Here is a 17,350-nt window from a genome sequence, read left to right as displayed (position 1 = left end):
TATTAACCTGTTTCAAATTAAATAGGCTCTATTATTACATGGCATTCAGCTGAAAAACAAAACACTTCCTCTGCCTTTGTGTCATTCTTTGTGTTCTGATGAAATTGTTGTGTAATATAAAATAAATGAGAATGGTAAAGGTCATGTATCCAAACTGTATGTTGATTAAATAACCCACATGGCACATGTTGTGCATTGTATTACCATTTTGTGATTAAGGGAAAGTGAAAGGTTTACTGCTTGGATATGAAGGTGTATATTCAGTTAAAGCATTTATATCTCACTTCACTTAAGCCTCAAATACATGGGCGTTTTTCAATCGATCATACATGCCTTGGTTCGTTAGCAAACCAGCACAAATTCTTTTGCAAACTTAAAGAAGTAATAAATTAAATAAAATATATATTTGTAATATTTTGATATTTTGTTTGTTACTTAAGTAATACAGACTGTGCTTCATATGATTCATAACTTGTTGGTAAACTGTTCAAAGCACAAAGGTTGAAGAATACCTGAAAGACAGATGTGGAAAAAAAAAATTACGAGGTAGAGGAGAGAAAAGAGGTCATGACTAGTGTGACCCAAGGTATGCATTCAAGGTTTAAAGGCATACAGTATTGCTTAGAAATATATAACTTGAATCAGTGAACTGACTGAATTTAATCTGACTAATTTCTACATGCTCATGAACTCCCTCAACAAGACCTTTTAACAGAAAAGAAATGAACAAAATCTCTGCATAGTAATTGGAGCTAAGTCCCAAGATAAAGCCTTTGGCAGAAAAAGTCCTGGCACACGTGGACAAAAGCCCAATAAATGGCATTAAAACAACATCTGAGCAATATGTGAGCTGCCACTACACTTTATTAATGAAGCTAAATGTAATTCACTGGGTTATACACTCCTGGGGGAAAAAAATGGTTTAATTCTTGCTAAATTTCTGACCAATGATTTGTTGTTAAGACCATTAAAAGCTTAATATTTTGGGCATGGCCCTTTTTTTTTTTTTTTCTTAAAGGAGTGTATTCTGATGAATGTATGTTAAAGCTACAGTATCTAGGATTTTTTTGTATAAAACGATCATTAATATTGTGTCATAGGATTGTATATTATATTATTATATGTCATATGATTATATGTTCCAGAGATGCTGGGAGCCTTCCTGACAATGCTGTAATAGTAGCTCAGTTCTGTAAAGGGAAGATGCTTTCAAAGATAATCAAAAAAAAAGTTTAGTAAGAATCACAACAATTATTATATTGAGCAGAAAACAGGAAAACAACCAGTAAATTTTGCATTGACATCTGCATAAATTCACTATCTATTCATATGCTTCATCAGAAACATAGTCTATTAATTATGTTGGCCATTACTCAACAATTTTTCTCTGCAACATTGAATAAAAAAAGTTTGTAAATATATATTTTTTCTCTTTCTACTGATACACTAATACATTAAGCATAAAACAGACACATAAGGCAAAATGTATATAAAAATGTAGGGTGTCTAATTGCTGCTTTACACTATGCCATGAGTTTTTTACTTGTGTATGAGATGTGTATGAGATGATGTGAATAAAACCTTGGTCAAATTCTTTGGCAAACTGATTATTCTATAAGATCCTACAATGCAGTAAAGGAACAACATTCTGCTATTATATACTGTAGTCATGCATCATATTAGAGATCACATTCCAAAATATTGCTCCAAAATATCTTCATCTTTTCCCAAGCTTTGGTCACCAAAAATGCTCTCTGTACTAAATGCAACTGCCAATTTTAGGTTTCAGAAAGGTAATTCTTTTTATATTAGGCTGATTAAAATCACACAGTGTAAAGTAGCCCTTTGCACAATAATGTATGCTTACTGTGTAGCCTGCTTTACAATTTTAGTAATAATGATTGTTTTAATAATATTAAATAATACAAAAAAGTTTAATAATGATGAATGTACATTTGCACTGAGACATATATCATTGAAATTCATTGAGGCATCATTTAAGTGTATTTATTCTAAAACTATTTTTAAACTGTTTAACAGGCTGAACAGTTACATGCAAGGCCTTGTTTTTTTTTTTTTTGTTTTTTTTTTAACAGTTTAATCACTATTATTGCCACAGACCCAGAGGAAATTTGGTTTACTTATTTGCTTTCTCTCTGGAATTCCAGTGGATTTATTAGTGATTCTCACTTTTATTATTTAGCTATCACCACAAACGTTTGTCCTAAACTGGCTTTGGAGAAATAGAATAAGACATGAGATTTTCTGGGATTAAAGGAGTCAAAACAGAGAGAAAGTGCCATCCTTGGCACTGAGAGGATTCAAACAGGATAAACACATTTCTGCAACACCACCTGGAAACTTGTTAAAACAAATATTTTCTTTTACTGTTTACCAGTTAGATTATTGAGTCACATTTTTTTCAAGTGTTTGTCAAAGAACTGCAGACATAGATTGAAGATAAAGTTAAATGATATTTGAGTAGAAGGAGACTGGAATTTCTTCTCCAAATACAATGTTAAATGCTTAATATATTCTGTAAAAATATATATCCTGAACATAATCAAATACTGGATCAAAACTTGTTATGGTTATGAAACAGGTTTTGGGGTTATGAAAACCTTATGTATAATATAATGTGGACAATAAATAAGTAGACATGAGCGTACTCAAACACTTTTCATACCCATATTAATCCATTTAAAACTAAATTAATACTTGGCACCTGGTGTACTTCAATTATACTTACAACTGCTAGCCTATCAAAAATACACTTGTGCACTTCTCTTCAAATTTACTTAGACATGATAGTACATCAGAAGTATACTGTACATCTCTCCTAACTTACACTCCTGGGCAAAAAAATGGGCCAAACCCTTTCACTTATATAGTCTTATTGTATGTAAAGATAAAATCATGATAATGATTAAAATGTTTGATGGAAAATTCAAATGAACACCTGTATAGGTGTACAAAAGTTTCCAAAAGTATCTTCTGCAATGTTTTTTCTTAAAAGATTAGTCATTATTAGGTTATCTGTCACACCCGATGCAGCCCATCAAGGGCCACAAGTCTTAAACATATAAAGAAATCAAAGGGAAAAGCTTCCCATACTAAGTTCCTTTACTATTTGTTTAATTCTTGCTAATTTCCTGACCAATGATTTGTTGCTAAGATCATTAAAAGCTTAATATTTTGCCATTTTGGGCTTGGCCTCTTTTTTTTTTTTTTGCCCAGGAGTGTACAATAGTATGCTTGTAGTAAACCTGGTTAAGTAAACTTGTACATTTGAACAAATTTGACATATCAGTAAGATCTGAGCACAATCTGTGATTCTGTTGAGAAGTCTACTGAAATAGAAGAAGAGACACATGCTGATTATTGGGATCTTTTGTCTCAGGAGAAAAAAATCTGAGAGACAGAAGACTTGAACAAATTTCTTTTTTCTCTGAAAAAATTCTCCCTTTTCTTTCAATTTGATCTCATTGTGGTCTAGGAGATAGCTATAGAGATAATAACGAGATCTAAATCTCTTTACATTTTTTTCCCTCTAGGAAACATAATGATCCAAAATAGCAATTAAATAAGGAAATCGAAGTATTTGTGGAACTTATTAACTGGTCGCTCTCAGATCCTAATGTAAAATGAGTGCGTTAATAAATGCATATGAATTTGGCGGGTTAAATCAGTTAAGCCTGTTGTTGTTTTTCTTTTGGCTGCTCGTGTTAGGAGTCGCCACAGCGGATCATTTTTTTGGATCATATTTGACTTGGCACAGTTTTTATGCCGGATGCCCTTCCTGATGCAACCCTCCCCAATTTTATCCAGTCTTGGGACTGGCACTGGGAGTGCACTGGGACTGGCACTGGGAGTGCACTGGGACTGGCACTGGGACTGGCACTGGGACTGGCACTGGGAGTGCACTGGGAGTGCACTGGGAGTGCACTGGGACTGGCACTGGGAGTGCACTGGGACTGGCACTGGGACTGGCACTGGGACTGGCACTGGGAGTGCACTGGGACTGGCACTGGGACTGCACTGGGACTGGCACTGGGACTGGCACTGGGAGTGCACTGGGACTGGCACTGGGAGTGCATTGTTGTGTGTGACCCTAGTGGCTTAGGTTGGTTTCCTTGTTGGGAATCAAACCCGTGCCACGGCGGTGAGAGCACCATGGTCTAATCACTAGTCCTCCAGGGACCAAAAGACTCATGGAGAGTATTACCTGTAAAACATACATTTTTGTTGTGCTACAAGTACCTAATTAGAGTGATAATGATTCGGGCCCTTTCCAATTAGAATATATCTAGATTGTTCCAAAAAACTCAAATGATTTCTAGCATTTTTTAAACATTTCTCGACTCACTTATACTCTTTGGTTAGATTTACAAATTTCTAATGAACAATTGTGGAAAATTTAGAGTAAAATGACTTGCAGTGTGTATTTAAGCCCTTAGCTGTTCAGCAAAGCAACATCCTCTGAAGACAGCTATGTCTATGTCAGTGATCAGCTGATTCATTGAAACGTGCAATTAAAAGACATATTCTCATCAAAACATAACAGAGCTGTCATTAGATTTAATGCATCCCTGTTTTGCAGTGTTGGAGTATATAATTTATTCATGATGCTATATTCTTTACTGCAGTAATCAAGCTGTCACGCCAAGAATGAAATGTGACACACATAAATACAAATATACAGCTCATTGAACATTCAACTTGTAAAGATAAAAAAGGTTGTTTATTTTGATGTATAATACAATTAATATACATGGCCAATCTGTGACTAATGTAACATAAATGCTATATGAATACCAGCAGCCATGGAGGTTATGATTTATCTCATGGTTTTACCTGTGTTTTTTTTTTTTTTTTTTTTTTTGTTGTTTAAGATGTTCAAAAATTAATGCTAGCTTCATTAATGCTGGCTGAATTTTTAATCTCTGTCCCTAAGACCTAAGCTGTTAGCCATTGAAGTCTCCCCCTACTGCACAATATTGATTAGAGCAAACATACTGAAATTTTTTTTTTTTTTCCAGTTTAACCAAGTAGGACCCACTGGGTCAAAGCAAGAAAAGTCATCTAACAAGCTGACTGCTGTCAGAAGATCTGAAGTGGCAAAAATATTTGGTGGGATTTTTACTACAATCTCTTGAGCCATAAACGGAGGCTGAGAGGTAGTCATTAGTGAGCTGTGGCTATGAGGAGAGATAATTGGCTGCTGTCCACTCCTAGACAAATATAAAGAAGGTTCTTAGTTAGCGCAGTCTCAGTCTGTCAGCGAGCCAATTAAGTGTGGTGGACTGAGTGCAAGACACCTCACAAGTATTGAAGGTCTCTTGAATGTCTTTTGTGATGACTAGTCAAAGCATTAGGCCAGGGTGAATGCATGCATTGTAGTGAGCATGGAAACCGTCTGCCTCAATGTGATCAGATCTTGGGCAGATTTATACTGCAATCTATACAGTGTGTTTACACTATAGGGAGAAGTTACCTGCCCACAGCATAGCACATTATTCAATTATTCCAAAGAAGCTTGCAAATTCTGCTAGGAAAGCAAAAATGAACCAGAATTGTGGAGTGATTTCATTAAGGGTCTGGGAGCAATGCCAAAATTATTAAAACAATTTCATGTGGCTTATCACAAAGCAAAGACAACTACTATATCAGGCAGTCAAACTTACTCTATATGTTCTTTACTAGCTTTGAAACATACTCTGGAGTTAAATAAACTCATAACCAGAGTTTATTTTAGATTTAGTTTCTAGTTAATTTGAATACGTAGCTAATTCCTGGAGAACTTAGCTTTTTTGTAGCAAAATTGATTTTGATAACTAATAATCTCTCATATTATTAACTTCATTATCAATACATAGACAAGTGGCTAACAAGGTGATTCCACGATTAGGGTATCATTTGTGTCCCACTGTAATAATAATTACAAATAACTATGTACAGTAAAGGTAAAAAGTGTCCTTCACAAGAACCTACATACATATATCAGATAAATAATTGAATAAAAAAAAAAAACATTCATAAAACCCTTAGAAAACAGCATTTTTGCATGTCCTTGCAGGTCATTTACTATAGGTTATGAAAATTGTAACATTTCAGCTCTCAACCCTGTAAACTGAACACATCCCCCCTATGAACTATTTGGAAAATTCTACATCAGATAGAAAGTGCATAATCTGAATTTCCTGAAGATTATAGGAAGACAAAAACTATGTTGGCTCTTTTTTTTCAGATAGATTGTGGTATTGACATTGATATTGAAAGTATAAGCATGTTACCCAAATTATAGACTGAAAGCAAATCATTAAAATGTCCTTAACACCATCATGCATGGATGCTAGCTGTATATGCTAATTCTAGGATAAAGTCTCAACCTTATTACTCGTTTAAGAGCAAAACGCAACCAATATCAGAAATGTAACCTTGTAAAAACGAGACTGCTGTGTGAGATGGGTTAACACATTTTTAAATGCATTAGTGGACAAACCACTTAACATGTCTTCAGAGTAGCACTGTTACCCTGAATGGCTAAATCATAATTGGACCTTATTATTAGATACCATTAACACCTGAAACATTGGCTGACATTGGTAAGATAGCTGATGCCACAATAAGCTAATGTTACACATTCAGAATATATGAAGCTCTGTCTTTATTGATTGGTGGATTCTGGACACAGAGTGCTGGCCACTTGATAGTCCAGAAGGAACTGGCTATGGTAGTGGTCTAAGCTGCCCTTCTATTTAGCCTGGAGGTTTGTGTATCGAGGGTGAAAAATGAGATGTGGTTCTACTGTGGACAGAAACAAAACCAGGATTTAAACACAAGGGTGAGATGAGATTGTTTGTTACGCATGTACATATTACATTTTAATATGCCTATAGGCAAGGCTTTGCCTTTTGGAATAAGGAAATAGGGCTTTAAAATACAGCTTAATCAACGTGTGAAGTCTATAGTCGTGTCTACACTTACCCTTTAAACTAAAGTGTTTAACACATTTGCCGAACAAAAAAACGCTGTTCCAAAATGCTGCTTTCACTTTCCCAAAGTGTCTGCTTTCATTACTTTACCTTAGTCCAAAGATCGACTGTTTACAACCTTCTCAATTGGTTCCTCTACTTTCTTTAAATGAGGTTGTTTTTTTTTTTTATCTTTTGGATGCAGGGCATTTCAGTATTTCGAGCTGTATACATAAAACAGCAATGAAAAGTACAACTGTGTATACTCCTGGCATAGCAAAACTGAAAAACTGAGCATTTGCTTGCTATATTTAGACTACAGTACTGCAGCTCATAAATAATATCTTGCCAGCCGTGCTTTTTGCCTGGGTCTAGGCTCACCTGCTAAGAAAGATAGTTCCATAAAGTAAAACGGCCTAATTCATATTATGAATGACTTATTTTTGTCCTGAGCCTCATTAAGCCATGAGTATGTAGAGCTTCTAATCATTCCAGTGTAGAAATAATTCTTTCTTTGTATAAGATTCATGTGTAGTTTGTGTATTTTTGCTCTCTAAATTGAGTTCCACTAATTGTGTAGCTGGGTGGTTATAAACCACCAAAAACTGCATTCCAAAAAGCACAATATGTGACTGCTCATCCAAGCTCTCTAGACATTTCAAAAACATTCCTTTATTATAAATAAATTATTTGTATAAAAATCAGGCATGCTTCAACCATGGCATATACACACTTAACAAACCAGCGCTAATTGACCAGAGTAGCCGATACAAGAGACAAAGGCATTTTCCAACGCAGATTTCACACCGTGGGACAAGAATGAAAAAATCTGCACAACCACAAAATACTTACAATTAGAATAACAACTATCATGGTTGACTCCAACATTTCCTTAATTTTCTTTGATTTTTTTTTTAAAATATGTATATATTTATATATATAGTTATTTTCCTCTGCTTCAATGAAGTCCCATTTCCACGTGTTGTTATGCCAGCAGTGAGTGCTGTCCCAGTCACGCTGTTGTACGGCCAATACGTTTAACTGTTAGAAAAAACAGGCAAGATTTGTCTCAGTACAACAAACACTCTCTTTATCATGAACAACATTAAAGTCTCATGCTTTAGTTCCAGTCAGTGCCAGTAATCCTTCCCAGAATCCTCTACTCAGGATGCATCTTCACATGGCATGATTGGTATAGCTGACATATGTTGTTTTGGTGGGTAATGCTGCAAAAGAGAACAGGAGAACAGGTTTTCATTCCGTGTGGAACAACGATGAGGCTTCATGATGATGCTTTGTAAGGAGTGAGAAAAATATGGCTGCTATTTTTAAACACAGACTTGTGGCATCACTTTCTGAAAGTGTGACTTTGAACCTCCAATATCACACTTCTCTATAACAAATTAGATTAACTCAAGGCACAGTATGCTTCGTGCTCATTTGAGCTGTATGAAGACAAAGGAATTCCTACTCTTTATTCCTCACATTGTTCCTTTGAGAATTGCTTTGTGTTGATAAGATTAAATCAGGTCAAGTGAATGTAATTAAGAAATGATGAAAAGGAATGGGCCATAATTATAAGCTTACTGTATGCCTTTTCATTTTTAGGTCACATAGTAAAGAAAACTATGATAACATACAGTGACATATGGTTCACAGGCCATAAACTGTGAGCGTAATGAGAAATAGCCTGCTCATGTATGCTCATGTATTGAAGATAAAGGCTTAGTATTGACACTCAAAAGACAGACTGGCACTGCATCACAGTATGCTTGTGTTGTCGGGTGGATCTGTGCTGGTGTTGGGCCTTGAGTGTAAACTGATGGATAAAACCCAGCAAAAGATAATCATATGTATTTTCCTTCCAAATGCCAAACTGCACACCCCATTACATACCATTTATGTTACTAATTATGATTTGGCTCACTATCAGAGTTTCTTCTGGCACAGGAGGAAGAGCCTGAACATTTGCCTTTACTCTAATCAGACAATGTGGGAAAGACACAATGCATCTTTTAATGATCAGAACTCAAATCTTATACAAAGGAATATCTTCCTATATTGATGGGAAGATCCACATCCCCTGTCCTGGTTTCTTGAACAATCCAAGTTGACATTCAAGAGTACATCTAATGAATTAAGAATGATTCCTCTTCAACTGTATTTGCTCTCAGTAGAGCCAAGGTTCACTCTATAAATATATCAGAAGTGAGTGAGTGAATTAGGCCATCATCAGTTCAAATCTAAATTAAAAATGATTTGAATAAAATAAAAACTGAATTGTTATCAAAAAGTACACATCTGGGCAAAAAAAAAAAAAAGGGCCACCATTTGCTGGTTTACTTTTGGTGCAGTGAACTGTTTGGGAAAAAGCTAGGAACAGGGAAATTCACTTATATAGTCTCTGTGTACACAAAGGTAAAATCATGATAATAAAATGTTTGATCTAAAATTCACTGTATAAGTGTAAAAAATTTTCCAAATATATCTTCTTGGACTTTTTTTCTTAAAAGATTAGTCATTATTAGGTTATCTGTCACACCCAATGCAGCACATCAAGGGCCACAAGGCTTAAACATTTAAAGAAATCAAAGGGAAAAGCTTCCCATACTAAGTTCCTTTATCTACTTGTTTAATTCCTGCTAATTTCCTGACCAATGATTTGGTGTTAAGACTATTAAAAGCTTAATATTTTGCCATTTTGGGCTTGGCTTTTTTTTTGCCCAGGAGTGTAGATTTCTGTCCCGTAATGGGAAATAAGTGTTGTGTGATACAAGCTAAACTGATTTTACCCTGAAACACACAAAACATCTGTCACAAGAGGATGAGAAAGAAATGTGAACTATACTCACTGCTGTTGTCCACACTCTCACAGAGCTCAGTTTTCACCTCTCCGTTTGGCCTTTCACTGGCCAGCTGACTGAGCTTGCTGGACATGGTGGCAGCTGTGACAATAGCCTTGAAGCTGCGCTTGCGTTTGGGCACGTTTTGCTCAGGGTGAAAGATAATTATATAGACTTTGGGCATGTAGAGCATTCCCAGTGACACAGATGCACTCAGGCTCAGAGACATGGTCAGAGTGGTCGTCTGGATGTACATCTACGATAGAGAGAAGAAGAATATTAGCATAACAACATATTTAAAACCGATGCCTGCTTTGCTCCTTTCATCTGTCCTTATTTAATCAGAGTTACTTAGGATCACTCCAAATTTCACACCAGCTGGTTTTAAAAATACTGAAACATATACTGTACCCTCCTCTATTTCCGAAGCTGTATTTTGTTTATTAGTACTACAATCAATAGCAATGTGGTTTTTCCACACACTGGAGATTAATACAGATCTCTACATCTACATTAATAAGTAAAATTAAGGGAAGAACCAAAAAAAGGACAAACCAAAGGACCGTTTAGGGTTCGAGGATCGGAGGATCCTTCCTGAATAATACTGATTTAAAATTTACTCAAAGTTGTTCATCTAGTTGTTAGCGTCCATTATTTTATTCAAATGTGCAAACGCAGAATTAACCAGGAGTCGGGATCTTATAATAATAAAGAACTGAATTCACCTGAATAGAATTTTTCTGTTGGAATTGTGGTTCAATCAATCCTATCACCATGCAGAGAATTAATATAATACATACATTATAGGTGCTTATTAATATTGCTGTTGTTTCATATACATTTATAAACATTAAAAAATTCCCCTTTATTGTTGTAATAGGATTTCTTCTACATTACATTTGTGTTTTTAAAACTCTTCCTGCCACATGTTTATTATCACTTGCAGACACACCCAATGAAACAGTGAGAGAGACTATAAAACCTACAGTTCTCTTACATTCCTTTCATTTTAGTCCTGTGATCTTATTATTTTAGATATCATGCATACTACTTCACCGCACTGTGAGTGCAGAGAAGTGCTCAGGAGCTACAGCAGTGGTTTATGTTAAAATGGTTGGCTGATTCTTTTGCCACTTCAAGACAAGGATTACAGAAAATTAATCATATGAAAAGTAAATTGGCCTTATTAATAATATACTTCAGTAAGTACACTAGCTATAATGAAACTATTCAGCACAGTATCTCCGTAATGCTCCACAGTTCAGGCCAGGCTTTGATTTTTTTTTTTTTTTTTTTTTTTTTTGTGTAGGCAAGCAATGGATGTACTGTATTAAAAGAACATACTTCTCAGCAGTCACAGCCAGTATGACAGAAATCATTATCAGTGAAAAATATTCACAGCAAAAATCAGCCTGTAATATCAGAAATTAGATTCGCATTAAATATAATAATTTATCATATGCTGAAAGAATTCCAAGAAATCAGATGGTGTTGGAGCTCATTTTCTTATATCATTTGATATAATATCATTTGATATTACGCTAATATAATGCTAAGACATTTTAATAGAACATCTGAGGCTAGACAAAAACACAAACCCAATTGCAATGAGGAATGAATAAGCAAATATAACATTTTTTTAAAGAAAGTAGGCCAGATTAATATGCAAATGATCGTAGCTTTAATATTTAATTAAAGACACAAGAAAACATGTTCTAAGCTAGCGATGAGAAGCTTTTCAATGTGTCAGTGAATGCAGATGATGCATCTCTCCAGAACTGCCATTTCCTTTTCCCTCTGGATATATATGATGTAATGTACACTGAGTAGGCCAAAGCATTATTATTGCACACCTAATTAGGCCCTAGTGAAGGTCTTAACTGGCACTGTGTATATAGATCTTATTTTGGTGTTCTCCCTGAAAGGCAAATGGTGAGACATTGCCCTGCAGTTCTGTATGTACTAGAACACAGAGAGATGGAGTGAAGCTACATATAGCCACACTGCACTGCCTCATTGCATCGCTTAATCTTCTGCAGAAGAAGAATAAAGCAAACACAATCACAAAAGATGAAATATGTTTGGCTGATTTCATCCCACTGTATCTCAGTGTATTGGCATTTTGTAGAAATGAACAAAAAGTTACAGATGTAAAGGAAATTATTTTCTCCTTTACATAACTTTATAAAATAATTGGTCAAAGTCTACAGAGTATGAGATGCTTGTCAAGTTATTCGTTTCCTTTGAGCGCTCTGAGGGGATTGATTCAGAATTCTGGCTGTTATCTCATATTGATTTCTGACAAAAGGTTATGAGGATGAGGATTCCAGTTCATTTGCCCATTGTAATAGCTTCATAATGGAATTTTGGTGATTTAAATGAGACATGAAATGTAATCAATAAACATAAAATGTAAAAATTGCTGCAAGGCCTACAATAATTTAATGTTAGAAAAAAGTGAGGTGGTGTTGGCTCAACTTACAGTACATACTAAACCAGATGACACATTCTGTATTATCTAACCTACTTCTATATGCCCTTAATGACATTTCCATACTTTAAATTATGTTAGTAATGTTTTTCCATTAAGGTACCTATGACTAATGAAAAAAAGAATTCAGCATTTATCTAGCCAAGTAAAACATGCTGCAGGTTTAAAGTAAGTAATGTTTATGTTTTGTAAAAGCATTTTTAAGGTAGATAATGCAAAGGTAGGATACTCCTTTCCTGGGTTATCTGCACATTCGCTTTCGTGGTAAGCATCTGCACACCTTCACAAAGTCATTAAATGTGAGGTGAGAGAATTCATTCGATCATTCGTTCATTTATTCATCTTCAGTATCTACATTATGTGGCCAAAAGGTTGTGGACACCTGACCATCACAACCATATGTGAGCCTTCCCCAAACTGTTGCAACAAAGTCCAAACACTCTTGTACAGGATGTCTCTGTATGCTGTAGCATAAAGATTTCCCTTCACTGGAACTAAGGGGTCAAGCCCAAACCTATTCCACCATGACAGTGCCCCTGTGCACAAATCGAGGTCCATAAAGACATGGTTTGCCAAGGTTGATGTGGAAGAACTTGAGTGGCCTGCACAGATACCTGACCTCAAGCCCACTGAACACATTTGGGATGAACAGGAATGTCCACTGCGACTCAGGCCTCCTCTCTCAACATCAGTACCCAACCTCACTAAAGCTCATGTGGCTAAATGGGCACAGATCCCTAGAGCAATGCTCCAAAATCTAGTGAAAAGTTTTCTCAGAAGAGCAAAGGAGACCGATTCCATATTAACCCCCATGGTTTTGGAACAGGATGCTTACCCAGGATATATGGGTGTGATGGTCAGTGGTCCACGTACTTTTGGCAATATAGCACACATTACTGTGGTCAGGGTGATTCCAGAGCCTATCCTATCAATAATCCCTAAACTGGATGCCAGCCGATCACAGGACACCACGCACACATTCACAAACAAAGGGCAATTTAGTGGGAGGTAGGAGGAAACCAGAAAACCCACACCGACACAGCGAGAACATGAGAAACTCCACAGCACCCCAAGCTCAGGATCAAACCGGGGAGCCTGGACCCACTGCATCACCATGCCGCCCGTAAACAAGTATGTAAACTAATTATACAGTATATGTATAAGCTTGCATGTGTAAGCTCATAGAATGATGCAAGAGCTAAGAGCAAGGAATTATTAGCCTTAGTCAGTAACTGGTCTATACCCTACCAAGCTACACTAAAACTAATAATCTCTTGCACACGACGTGCATATCCAATTAAACTCACACCGGGAACGAGTGTATGTGTAAGGTCTGTGTTAAATGTCCCGTCCTTCTAGGTCTGGCCTGGCTAAACTAGTAGTATACGGTATAACAGAAAGCACAGTAAAATCCAGAGAGACTGTATTCACGTTCAGCTACTAATATCCATTTGTTCTTTTTTTCTCCCATATCACTGTTATCAGTAACAAGATAACTCTCCTCCAGCAGAAGACAGCACATGCATCGAGCAACTGGAATTGTCTAAGGGAGAAAATAAACAATCAGCATGGATATTACTCAAGCAGAGACTGTGTAATGATGCTACTGGGTTATTCACAGACACAAAACAACTGCACTAATGAGAAGTAGGATGAAATATTGTGTGAGGAAAAAAAAAGTTTATAGCCTTCTACTCATCAGCTGTAAAGACTCGTCGGCTATAATTTACTGAGGTAACATCTGACCAGGGAACACTTTTAATCCATCCCAGATTTGTCAGTTTATTTGTTTATAACACAGTGGTTAGTTAATATGACATTTTGAAATTGAACTCTTATATTCAGTAGAAGTATGTACAGAATAAAACGGTGTGCCAGTATCAGGCTTCCACATGATATGATTTTGATTCTTAAGGCAACGGTTCGATATTTGACAGTTTAGTAGCCTCTTATCGATATGTGACCAACTTGGTTCAGAATCTGGGGTAGGCCTACGTTAATTTGTGCATGATGATGACATAGGGAAGGACTCTTTTAGATTTCAGAGTTACGGGCAAATCACCTCACCAGCCCTTTTACACATCAATTTTAAATATGAATTATTGTTACATAAGAGTTGTCTGTATGACTGTTGTCTTGATTCATTTCAGTTGGTGCCTTTTCAATCAATGCATCGATCCAAATCATCCAATCGTTACACCTCTAGCTGGTATGGGAAAATTATGGGAAAAATGCAGCCAGGCGCAAAGATGGCGCACTGTTACCACCCCAAAGTTTGTGTTTTATTCCTCTTATAGCATAGCAATTTGCCAATGATTTCAAATTTATTAAAGAATGATATGTCGTAAGTTTCTATTATCACTCACATTATAACGGCTACAACCAGTCGTTCCCTAAAGACTCTCCAGTGGCAGAAAACTTACTGGCCATTACAAAGTGCTGACACCTGAGACTCCTTCCATAAATCTCCTTACAGAACAATTCACCATATCAACACTTAATCATCTTTCTTACGTAACAAGATTTTTTTTAAAAATCAGTTCTCTAGCCTTAGATTATATGGAGCGTCTGCCATACAAGTTTTCGTGTACGAGTTGTTACTATAGAAATGATAACATATCATGTTATATAAGATATATATGCGAGCACATTAATATAAACCTGTGATTTGAATTACAGCTGGAAATACTGTAATTAATCAACAATTTCAAACCATTCAGAGTCAAGAATTCTGTGGTATACACTGATTTTCTTTCTATGATGCGAGGATTGAACATGTGCAATGTGATGTATACATTTAATCATGTTGATTCTGTATTTTAGTTGATGTATACTATCAGCTTTCTCTAGCTGGATATTCTGTTCATTTTTCAAAGGCACTTTCTTTTGAACTGAGCCAGATGGCTGGTTTTTTGCTGTTGTTGTACACAGACTGGGGTTTGGGCATTTTGCATATATTAAAGCTAGTTGTTAGGTGGTCTGCTCTCATATTCGCCCAACTTGGTCACATTCACAAAATTAGTTTTTGTGCGTTACTGTGTCAGTGAATATTTTAATCTGGCTAAGAGTTATACTTTATTTATGACAGTATATGTAATAATATAAGACCATTTTGAAAGAACGTCCTATATGGTTTTATTGCTACTTATCCACTGGGTTAGTTTTGGGGCTATTTGTCACACAGAGTCAGCAACTCTGGCCTGGCTCTAATTTTATCTGAAAGTTTATCATACAAAAACTGAAATATACCAACTTGGTAATAAAATGAAAAGTTTATGACTCAGAATTGAGTTGAGATGGTGTGGAAATGTTCAGTCCCATCTCAGTTCCATCTTTTCCATCTCAGCCAAGGGCAATTCTATTATTAAGATTTTTTGTTTGTTTGTTTGTTTCTATTTTGTTCAGTTTTTTAATGTGCAATTTCAAAATTTTCATTAAAGGGGTAGATCGAGTATAGGAGTAGATTGAGTATGTATATGAGTATAGCCTATATATCAAGAAAACTATGCAGGTGTGTCTAGACCATACATGTGTATTTTAAAAGGAGCAAAACAGGATACTCTTAAACCTTGAACTCACTCGTTCTGCAGACTGTGCCGTCCCAAAGAAGATTGGTATGAAGGCAAGCCAAATGATGCAGGTGGTGTACATAGTAAATCCAATGGGCTTGGCCTCATTGAAGGTCTCTGGTACTCCTCTGGTTTTGATGGCATAAACAGTGCATGTGACCATTAAGAGAATGCTATAGCCTAACGAACAGATGAGCGAGAGATCCGATATGTCGCATTTGAGCACGCCGCGGGCATTTTCAGGGTCCTGTGTGCGCTGCTCACCATAATCCACAAAAGTGTGTGGCGGGTCGGCGATGAACCACACCAGCACACCCATGAGCTGCACTGAGATTAGGCTGAAGGTGATGAACAGCTGGGAGGCTGGGCTGATGAAACGCGGTGCCGCCACTGAGCGTTTCCCCTGCTCAAAGATGCGGTGAATGCGGTTGGTCTTGGTGAGCAGCGCGGCATAGCTGAAGCACATGCCCAGGCCGAGGAAGAGCCTTCGGAAGGAGCACACAGCCACTCCAGGTGCTGCGATCATAGGAAACGTGGTAACGTAGCAGAGGAATATTCCAGTCAGCAGCACATAGCTCATCTCCCTGCCTGAGGCACGTACAATTGGTGTGTCATTGTAGCGTATGAAGGTGATTATCACGAACGTGGTGGCTATGATACCCAGAATGGCAATGAAAACAGGTACCACGGCCCAGGCTGAGTGCCACTCCAGCTTAATGATAGGGATGGGCTGGCAGCCAGTGCGGTTGTTGTCAGGCCGCTGCTCGTATGGACACAGCTGGCACATGAACTCGTTGGCCTGGTAGTGGTATCCCTCACAGCGCTCACAGTGCCAACAGCATGGCACACCCTTCACCACCTTCTTTCGCTCCCCGGTGTGACAGGGCATGCTGCACACCGAGGTGGGCACAGATGAGTCCCCACTCACCCACTGCATGATACCCATCTGGAGAGGTACACAAGTGTAATTATGGGTATCCATTCTAAATTAGGATGCGCTCTTAGTATGTTTTTTCAAGACTTAATTAAATGGAATTAATTGGAATTAAATGGTTTTAGTCTCATCGTCCACACACTGACTGTGAATATGTTAAAAGCACTAACATTATCATCATTTCTATCATGGTCATAAACATTTACTCTCATTGACCTTTCACTTGAAATGATTTCTTAAATCAGCCAAACATATTAATTAAAATGCAATAGCACAAATGCCATTCCTCACATTTAAATGCAGCTGATCCGTCCAGTGCCCGATGACTTTGTATTCAGCAGAATCATTAGTAATTTGATACTGGAAGATGTCGTATCGTCCAGGAGCGTCTCCGTTCTCGTTGAATGTTACAGGGGTTTTAGCACTACCTGTTAAAAAGAGTTTAAAAAAAGTCTATTAAAATTATTATGCCAGTCCTTGTTTAATACAGAATTTGTTATCACTGTATACAGTTTAGAATAATCATTATCTATCCCTCA

General features: G+C 36.8%; 1 protein-coding gene across 2 annotated transcripts in view; it reads right to left on the bottom strand.

The window, feature by feature from the left end:
* Window positions 1-6,024: 6,024 nt before the first annotated feature.
* The window catches only part of grm8b (glutamate receptor, metabotropic 8b), a 128,122-nt gene continuing 116,796 nt past the window's right edge, over window positions 6,025-17,350 (bottom strand). Inside the window, exons 8-11 of one of the 2 annotated variants that reach the window (XM_026918621.3) lie at window positions 17,103-17,239; window positions 15,888-16,823; window positions 9,827-10,073; window positions 6,030-8,200 (exon numbers count right to left, since the gene is read on the bottom strand). In XM_026918621.3, the coding sequence (XP_026774422.1) occupies window positions 8,151-8,200; window positions 9,827-10,073; window positions 15,888-16,823; window positions 17,103-17,239 (1,370 nt within the window). In that variant the 3' untranslated portion in view covers window positions 6,030-8,150. Of the gene's footprint in view, window positions 8,201-9,826; window positions 10,074-15,887; window positions 16,824-17,102; window positions 17,240-17,350 lie in introns of both variants that reach the window. The other variant, XM_034307116.2, reaches the window with a different exon arrangement.

Source organism: Pangasianodon hypophthalmus, chromosome 9 (genome assembly GCF_027358585.1).
Source record: "Pangasianodon hypophthalmus isolate fPanHyp1 chromosome 9, fPanHyp1.pri, whole genome shotgun sequence".
NCBI classification, from domain to species: domain Eukaryota; kingdom Metazoa; phylum Chordata; class Actinopteri; order Siluriformes; family Pangasiidae; genus Pangasianodon; species Pangasianodon hypophthalmus.
Note: the sequence above shows the minus strand (reverse complement) of the source record. Positions and strands in the feature narration are given on the sequence as shown.